Here is a 9,921-nt window from a genome sequence, read left to right as displayed (position 1 = left end):
TATGTTTTCTATTGAACCCCCCCTCCCTTTGCCAGTCAAACATTTAATTTATGCACCCAATTTGATTATTGCCTGATTGTCAAATTACAGGGATTGAAAGGAACACAAGGGCCAGAGGGACCCAAAGGGCCAACTGGACCCCCGGTAAGCACTGCTTCCGTCTTTGCTTTAACCCCCCGCATACCTGCGTCTGTCACAATCTCCAATGATGCCATTAATAACCATTGAAGGAGACCTGATTTTTATTAGAACTTTTTAAAAAATGCATCATTGTTTAAAAGGCACATAACTGTCTTTAATGTGCTTCTGAAAAATGGAGGTGTCCAGGAACCACCCTGGGCTTCTAGATGGGCAGGAATCCTACAAATGTAGTTATTAAGTCTTGTTATATTTTTAGGGTCCTCCCGGAATCCCAGGTCCCCCAGGACCTACCCTAAACGCCACCGCTCTCAGTTTAAAGGTATGTTTCACTGGAATATTGGTTGGTTTGAATTTACGGGGATGGATTTCCACCCCAACCAGCGCCACTTTTGCCATGACATAGTCTCATCCTCCTCATTGTGCCCATTTCCCTTGGGGGAAGGATGGGCTTGTGACACTAAATAATGACCTAATTTTTCTGTTATACAACTTGTGAGCCATTGTTACCCTATTAAAGAATTCTATCCATGGAATGTTTCTCTCCCAGCGTTTGGGTCCTCACAATGTGACCTCAGTGGAAGGAGACCCTTGGAGTCTCCTGCATCATCTGGAGGAGGAGCTGAGGCTTTTGGTTTCTCCACCGAATGGGACCAAGGAAAATCCAGCAAGCACCTGCAAGGAGTTACAGCTGGTACAGCCACACCTGGCTGATGGTACGTGGGCTCTAACCAGTATTTGTGGAGGGTCTCTCCCTACCTTCTCCATTGGTTGAGAACGAGTGAGTGAAAGTGTGAAAAAAACAATGAATATTTCAAAGAAAAATCTGAACCAAAAAGGCAGGAAACAAAATTTGTTGTCCAAAAACGAATTGACCAAAAGCAACGTTTTTCCGAATGGTTTTTGCTCGTATTCCGAAACGTTTTTGTTCCACGTGCACATGTCTAATAAGCACGTGAGCAGAATGAGGAGCTCATAACAGTTTTGTAAATATAATTGTATTAAAATTAATAACGTACATTTTTTGTAGATGGCTGGTCCAATGACAGCCCTTTTTTTCTGTATCTTTGCGGAGAAACATTGTAACAACTTTATCCTTCCAACGCAGGTTATTATTATATTGATCCTAATCAGGGAAGCCCACAAGATTCTTTCCTCGTCTTCTGTAATTTCACGGCAGGAGGAGAGTCTTGTGTACCTCCTAAGGAGGCCCAGGTAAGCATTGGACGTGGCATCTGCTCCTGTTTCACGCACGCTTTTAATGTAATCTAACATTTTCTAACCGAGATGGATCTTCGAATTCCTGTCTAGATACCCGTCAAGCCGTGGCTTCGCAGCTACCTGAAGCCAGAGGAATTCCAGTGGTTCAGCACCCTCCCTGGGGAATTTACCGTAAGATCCCGGTTGTATACCTTTTAGTAACCGGAGGTGACAGCGAATCTCCATAAAACACGACGCTTGCTTCGTTATCTGGCGTTTTACTGAGTTTCAGTTGACTTTGGTTGGCTCGGGACATCTTGGGTGGGCTGTGAATTCCCAAACAGGATTTACAGGTGTGATTTTTTTCAACCCGCTTTACTCTGCAGTTTGCCTACAGCGAGGCCAACGTCGTCCAACTGCGCTTCCTGCGGTTACAAAGCCTTAGCGTACACCAAGACGTGCGGTATATCTGCCACGCAAGGAAAGGTCACCCAGCGAGGGACAAGGACGTCAAGTTCCTCACCGACACACGGGATCAGAGCTTCCTGGTGACTCTAGAGGGCTGTGAGGTAAGGACACCATGGGGAGGTTGAGGTTGTCACCGAGGCAGTGAAGTCAGTGACAATGTTATTATTTTGTATCTGTATAGACTGTATAGGAATTCTCTTTTTTTATAAAAATTGTGTTTTCTACCCACAGTGGGAAGAACCCTACAACAGAACGGAGACCGTGCTACACTTTGCTCCCATGGACCTTTCTCTGCTGCCTCTGCGGGACTTGGCTTTGTTTCACGACGGAGACACAAACCACGAATACGGCTTCTTTGTGGGGCCGGTGTGCTTCGGCTGAAAGGACAGGCCAACTTCCCTGTGAACTTTTCTCTGAGGACACGGACCCAGGTCAAGGGTGGAAGACCTTTACTATTTATACAGAACGTTATTACACAGGCGCGCCAGCGTTTCCCCATTAACTTCCTCTCTCTCCGGAAGGGAGACTTTTTATTGTTTACAGTAGAGTTATTGGTGCTGGGAAGACCAAGACTTCTCTTGAATCTCCTGGAGAGAATCACACCTCAGACCTTCCTATCAACAGAACATTCAACATGAAGCGTTCTCAGAGAAGAAGAATTGGTGCCCTGAAATATACTTGATGATGTCACAAAACCACAAAAGAGAAATGATGCTAAGGTCATGTTTCATTCTGTACGTTCAAAAAGAACGTTAGACCTTCTACAGTAGGGTTCAGTGGAGCCAACACGCCAAGGTACCAGTATCTTCTAGAAGGATACGGACACTAACCTTGGAAGAACATTGCTTAATCACAGATTCATTATTGTGGGGTCTGGCCGGCTTGGACACCAGGGATTTTAATGACCTTGGGACAATTCTGAATAACATTTGTTCATCCTAATGGAACTGTCCATGGTTTGGTGCATTCATTGGGCAATAAATCCCAGGCCCCCAACATACAAAACAGTTCCATATATCACTCATGCATACAAGGATATCCGTCGGGACATATATCTGGAGGTTCTATATGATGAAATACTATTAATGATAGCTTGTATGGTTGGAAACAATATAACAATGGATCACTTATAGGCGATTAGATAAAAGTCTCAGGATTGTTCGCAAAGTGTTAATATGTGTACAGGACTCTCCTACCATCATATACCTCCTGTCTTTGTATTTGCGATTATATGTTTTTTTAACCCGTTTATACCCACCGCTGCCAAACCAGTTACACGGTTTGTTGGGGGAATGCAGGTTTACATCTTCAACCTTCTCTTATTTGTAAATGTAACCATTTTAAAGAATTCTGATAAAGGTTCTATCCTCCTTTGTTACAGTGATTGGGGGGGCAACCAGAGAAATTTAATGTTAACCGTTAACATTCTTGAAAGAAATGTGGAGTTTTTAAAGAAAATTCTGCCCTGTCCTCTTCTATATAAAGACCAGTGGGATATACATAGGATCTAATTTTATTTATTCCAGATACCCTTTTATCCTCATTTTTAAGGAGCGTCCAGAGTCCAAGCTCCGCCTAATCCTCTGTTCTGTCCAATTCCTTCCCTGTTCTGTAGCATGCTGCTCCATGTAAGCCCCTCCCATTTTTAATCCAAGCCCAAAAATGCTTCGCCCTTAACAAGTAAAAAAACAAAATTGCATAATTCATGGGTTGTACAAAAAAAAACATACTTTTCGAGGACGCAAGGTAATTATTTTACTGTATAACCTATGCCCTTTTTCCAAAAAATGTTTTAATGTAATAAAATGCAACGTATTTTAGCTGTATATATAATGGAGACACATAAAATAAATTTCTTTTTGTGATATAAAAGTTTTGATGTCATGTATGACTACGAATGTCTGTATATAACTTAAATACGGGGGGGGTAACAAAAGGATAGCCGCAAGCTTTATATTGATGACATCACAGAGAGTATCTTTTCATAAAAGAAAATGTTACAAGTTAATTGTTTCGTATCATTCTTCCTCTTAATATTTGGGTTACTGAAAAATCCACTTACCAGAAGAAGCCCTCGTGCGATCTGGATGCAGATCTCTTTCCAATTGGGATTCTGACCACGTCCTTCAAAAAGTCAATGAGTTCAATGATATCTCATAGTATCAACGCTACGGAAGAAAGTAGCCAAGAAAGTATTCCGTGGCAGGACCTTCGTCACATCTAGTTAGTTGTTATGGTGAGATGGGATGAGGACAGACTGAAGAAGGCTTGGTGGTTGGCCAACCTTGGTGAGCTTCTTCAGGAAAGCAATGAGAAACGTATCGCGTCACCTTAACCAGGTACAATTCACTGTATGGTAAATAAACCATCCCCATGAGGTGAGTTTTTAGGCGACAGGTCCATGGAATGTAGACGAATCACATTAATGGTAACATTGGACAGCGTTGACACTAATGCAACCCGGGACCCTTGGGGTTTCCAAATGGCGCCCATTTGTTGAGCTCAGAGGTGGAGTCCAATAGAAACATATTTTTGTGCATAACCCCCAATGCTGTATATAGTAATATCCCCCCAGCGCTGTATACAGTAATGTCGTTTGGTGACAAAATCCTGTTTTTATCTCATTTTGTTCCAATAGACCTGGAAGACCTGGAGCCGCCGTTGCTGTCGCTCATGTGATGCTTTGGGTGACTTTCCCGGCTCAAACACTGCACCGAGCTGGTGCTTTATGGCAATGCTAATGAAGTCCGTTCCTCCACAGACTTTCATTAGCCAGTGAGTCTGGTTGGGTGATTGAGACTGAGCCATTCTATTGCTTCCCACAGGCAGTATGATAAGGAGTCGGGGGGGTTTAGTAGATTGGGGATCAGATAACAGAGCGAGAATCACACAAATGGCTGATATGCAGCTGCCTGAAAACGTTATATTATGGGGCAAAAACTATAACTTCCGTAAAAAGAAAACAGGGCGATATTTATGAAAACGTATTTTTGATCTTGTGGTAGGAATAAAAAACAAATGGCGGGAGATCTGCTTTAGAAGAGGCCGTGTTCACAGAGCTGCTTTCATGGCTGCCGGTCGTCTTTCGCCTCAGTCTCACCGGTATATTCAGAGACGTCCCAATTTATGGCAAATTCATAAAGTCGACAAGTTGCAAAATGTTCTCTTTCTGTGACATTCAACGTGCGCGTATTTTCTGTCCGCGTATTTTCTGTTGGCGCTATATTAATAAAGTGTCACTTAAGTCCCTCTCTATACACACAGAAACCTCAATTATTATTATTATTATTATTATTATAGGAGACATTTTTTTTTACACACTTCTCTAATAATGTGTCAGTGCATGAAGCTTCCCATCCATCACTTGCACCTTACAGCCCGCTATAGTCTCTCAGTCCCTTCTCCCCGCTCCTTTCTGGCAGCCAATAGGATTGCCCGGATAGCCGGAAAGGGGCGGGGCGCGCTGCTGTGACGGAAGCGGAAGTTTTCTGGGAGCAGGTACAGCTCTTCCGGCTGCTGTAGGTGTTGGTATCTCGGTCTAAGATGTCAGGTGAGACCGGGAGAGGAGACAGGGGAGCCGTTACTCTGTCAGCAGGCCCCAGTAACTGGGTGTAGTGCGGACAGGGCTCGCTGACAGGGTGTAGTGGGGACGTGGTTCATTCACTGGCTGCGCTTGCGACCGGGCTCACTCACTGGGGACAGGGCTCACACACTGAGGACACTGGGGACAGGGCTCGCTCACTGGGGACAGGGCTCGCTCACTGGGGACAGGGCTCACTCACTGGGGACAGGGCTCGCTCACTGGGGACAGGGCTCGCTCACTGGGGATGCTGGGGACAGGGCTCACTCACTGAGGACAGGACTTTGTATATTTTTGTGTATTTGATGTGCAGCTTCATTATCTCTATTTGCTATGTGTGTATACACAGTGTATATAAGCATGTATGTATGTATACACGCACAGTGCATATATGTACACTAGACATGGATGGCCGGTCTCTGTGCCAATGGAATGGGGCATCAGACTTTATCCTTTCATTTTGCATTATAAAAAAAAATGAAGCAAGAAGGAATAATTCCTTTCTTTAAATTAAGACGTAATATCCGTGATTAACAGACACCCTTGGTGTGAATATCTGTCTAATGTAAACACTCATCACGCCGAGCAATCCTACGTGTACGGAGCGCAGCCTCTAATAAAACGGCATTATTATTATTATTACTACTACTATAGAACCCCACTATTTCCTTCACCAAGGATGAGGTAATAACAGCGAACAGAATGTGCTTCTCGTGTGGATTATTAAAAAGAAACCGGTTCCACCCAACAAACCAGATCATTTGGATTTTGTTGTCATCTGGATTATGTATTATTAGTGCGAGTAAATCTCACGCGTCTCAACGGTCTCCGTGTTATTGATTCATAATATAACCATAATTAATACATGATTCATAACCCATACACACATATACTTTGCATACTTATAAAGCTGTGTACGAGCCTTATTTTATAATCATATTTTTATTTAAAATGGCGTATTTTTTTAATTTTCTACGGAGGTCCTGAATGTATGTATTTAATATAAATTAATAAATCTTAACCAAGTCAACATTCTTCTGTTTCTTATAATTTACAGAAAAATTGTCTAAACATTTGAATTTATCCACATTTAATGCTCAGCGGAAGTCGCGAGCCCCACGCATTTCGCACAAATTGTTTTATATTTTTTTGGTCCTGTGCGCCGTCTTCTGCGGTGTTAACGTCGGGCGGGAGGAAATTGTCGAGTTTTTCATTAATTCTCATCTGCTTTGGATTCAGAATTCAGCAGAGAACCCGAAGTCCCGAAGTGAAGCTTTTGGCTGTAAAATGTGAGTGTCCGGCGGCCGTGATAAGAGGTCCACCACGTCCACGTCTGAACTGTAGGTAAGTGCAGCGAAATACAAAGACGTTTCCTGAAGTAGGAAAGGAGAATTTGGGCTTCCTTGACCTCGTCCGCCCCTTCTGATAGTAAAAAAGAAAATAAAAAATAAAGTTTAAGAAAATAATTGAATAATTTTTCACCTGCTGCGGAATTTTATGTTCTTCGATTTGGAGTTTGGCAGAAATGACGCTGCTCCGTCACACCGCGTCAAGAGTTATCTGTCACAACAAATGGATATTTATTCCCTCGTTAATTACATTTCAAGCTGTTGAGTAATTTCAGCGGTCTTTTTTTTCTATGGGTTTGTTTTTAACCCTTTGAGCGCGTCTGAGTTTTGCTAGTGAAATACGGATTTCTGTCTTTTTTTTATTTATTAAAAAGAAAGGCAATGTATTAATAAAACAAATTTATGGAACACGGTACACGTATACGACAATTCACATTGACCTCGTCCAGCTATAGTCGCTACTGCGTCTGTCTTCTGAGATTTGCTATCTGTTTGAGGTAAAAAAAAAATAATTAAATATATATATTTTCCTCTGTAATTTATCTTTAAATAAAAGAATGGCTTGCAGAACAGATTGTAAAAGTACATTAGCATCTGTCAGTGATACAGACCCCCCCACACTCAATAAACCTCCTCCCCCCCATGAGTGGCACAGTTTAAATGCAGTTGGTGTTCCTAAAGCTTCAAGGCATCATGAGATAGATCGTGACATCGTTTAGTTCTGTTTTGGAACATTTGATGGCAGTGTAGCCGAAATCTAATTATACTGTCCAACGTACAGAGGGGTCAGCAGATGCAACTTAAATGAAGTTTAGAGTTTCCAATCGCATTATCAAACTGCTTCAGGTCGGCAGCTGCCAGACCCAAGGGAGAGACCCCTCAAAAGATTGCAAATAATTTTGCTTGTCAAAATAAAAATTGTCCAGTTATCAAAGACCTGCTTAAAGTTCTGCTAGGAAAATTGGGGCTGTTTTTTAATAATCCACGTGTAATTTGTCCAAATTCAAGCCGTGGATTCGTTGTTAATCTGTTTAAGCGATACTGAGATCACCAAACATTGCGCTTTGTTCCAGGTCAACACTTGTAATGAAATGGAGCCGGGATCTAGCTCTTTCCGCGTCGAATTCCCTGACTTTTCCAACACCGTCTTGCAGAAGCTGAACCAACAACGTCAACTCGGGCAGTTATGCGACATCTCCATTGTCGTCCAAGGCCACCTCTTCCGAGCGCACAAAGCCGTCCTGGCGGCCAGTTCTCCGTACTTCTGCGACCAGGTACTTCTGAAAAACAGCAGAAGAATCGTTCTGCCTGACGTCATGAATCCTAGAGTCTTTGAGAACATTCTCTTGTCGTCTTACACCGGAAGACTATCTCTCCCACCCCACGAGATCGTGAGTTACCTAACGGCGGCAAGCTTCCTTCAAATGTGGCATGTTGTCGATAAGTGCACGGAACTTCTTGAAGGTAACCCAACACTGCTATGCCAGAAGACAAACACTAGCAATGACCACCAGTCTCCAAGCAGTAGCAACTACAATGGCCTCAGTGAGAACTTTGATCTCGGGGCAAGCGGACAACATGACTTCCGAAAGGGCGAAGAAATAAGAGATGGTGAAAATGAGGACGAGAGCCCCAAAGACGACGAACTATCTTCTCAGCTGACTGAGCATGAGTACTTACCAAGCAACTCCTCCACCGAGCACGACCAACTCAGTACGGAGATGACAAGTCAGGACGGAGAAGAAGGAGCCAGTGATAGCGCAGAGTACCATTACACCCGTCCCCTCTATATTAAACCAAGCATTATGTCTCACAAACGATGGGTCCATGTTAAACCGGAACGGTTTGATCAGGAATGCGAGGGTGTGGACATCCACCCTCCTTTTGAAGACCATATTTCAGAGTCCATGAACCCGAGCCAAGTAGAACCTGCCATCCAGTCTTCAGGAGTTGGAGACAGTTTTGACTTTTGTAATAAAAAGCCCGGAGAACTGGACGGCCACAGCAGCGGGAATCGCTATGATGATCAAGTTGATTTTTACGGGGCTTCCATGGAAGAGTTTTCTGGGGAGAGGGAAGATCACGATCGGGAGGGCCATGGGGCTGAGAACCCACCTGCAGGCTACTCTGAGGGCGTCGAATTGCCTTCAGGTATCAAAGAAGAGACCTCTCCTTCTGGTTTTACGGCGGTTGTTTACAAACTCTACCCTTGCCAGTGCGGGAAGAGCTTCACGCACAAGAGCCAGAGAGATCGGCATATGAGCATGCACCTCGGTCTGCGGCCGTACGGGTGTGGAGTCTGCGGTAAGAAATTTAAAATGAAGCACCATCTCGTAGGACACATGAAAATTCACACGGGGATAAAACCATACGAGTGCAATATCTGCGGGAAGCGCTTTATGTGGCGAGACAGTTTCCATCGGCACGTGACATCTTGTTCCAAATCCTATCACGCCTCCAAGGGAGAACAGGCACCGGCTGAAAGCTAAACATGGCTTTGTATGTCTTTACTCCATGATTACGGACTACACCTGGGGCTGCATGTCCAAGAGTCCCGGAGGGCCAGGCAACACTATCCTGCCGTGACAAAGAAAAGCGATAAGCCGGATTACGGTGTTCTGTCAGTGTTGTTGACTTGGTTGCGGTGCTTGTTCCTGTGTGCGTAGCTGAACTGAATTTCCTTTGTCACGAGAACGTCTAAACCTCTTGCACTTGATTTTTCCTCGTCTAGAGGTGGCATTATCTCCTTAATAGCTGCGTCAGATGGAGCCGGCGTCTTCGTATGGGAATGTCCTTGGCGACCCTGTCCTTGGCGGGACATGAACCAATAATCAGGAAGCTTTGTGATGACGTAGGGGCGTCTTGGTGCTTGTGGCAACATTTTAAATAACGGTGCAATAATATTTACATGACAATATATAATCCGACCGCCGAACCGAGCGGCTCGCTTAATCAAGAAAGAGAATTTACAGCTGCTGTTCAGACCAATCATCTGGGAAGATAACCCTCAGCTTTATACATGTACAGTCCTGCGGCTCCAAGGGATATTGGGTAACAATCATTTGTATCCTTTCATCTATATTATGTTTTTTGGTCCAAGTTAGATGTAAAAACAGCGACTTTTTAAGTTGAGAGACCGACGGAGATGGATTTTTTTTTTTTTTAATCATCCATCGTAAAAGTTGA

The 9,921-nt window shown here is 43.7% G+C and overlaps 1 protein-coding gene across 1 annotated transcript; it reads left to right on the top strand.

The window, feature by feature from the left end:
* Nucleotides 1-7,826: 7,826 nt before the first annotated feature.
* On the top strand, nucleotides 7,827-9,224 carry LOC149277437 (zinc finger and BTB domain-containing protein 43-like). The gene has a single exon (XM_089502942.1). It carries the CDS (start codon nucleotides 7,827-7,829, stop codon nucleotides 9,222-9,224), a length of 1,398 nt encoding a protein of 465 aa, XP_089359068.1.
* Nucleotides 9,225-9,921: the final 697 nt, after the last annotated feature.

Source organism: Sceloporus occidentalis, unplaced genomic scaffold (genome assembly GCF_023333645.1).
Source record: "Sceloporus occidentalis isolate IW3139 unplaced genomic scaffold, rSceOcc1.0.p SCAF_214, whole genome shotgun sequence".
Taxonomy (NCBI): Eukaryota; Metazoa; Chordata; class Lepidosauria; order Squamata; family Phrynosomatidae; genus Sceloporus; species Sceloporus occidentalis.
The sequence above is the reverse complement of the archived record's forward strand: the minus strand, read 5'-3'. Positions and strand labels throughout refer to the sequence as shown.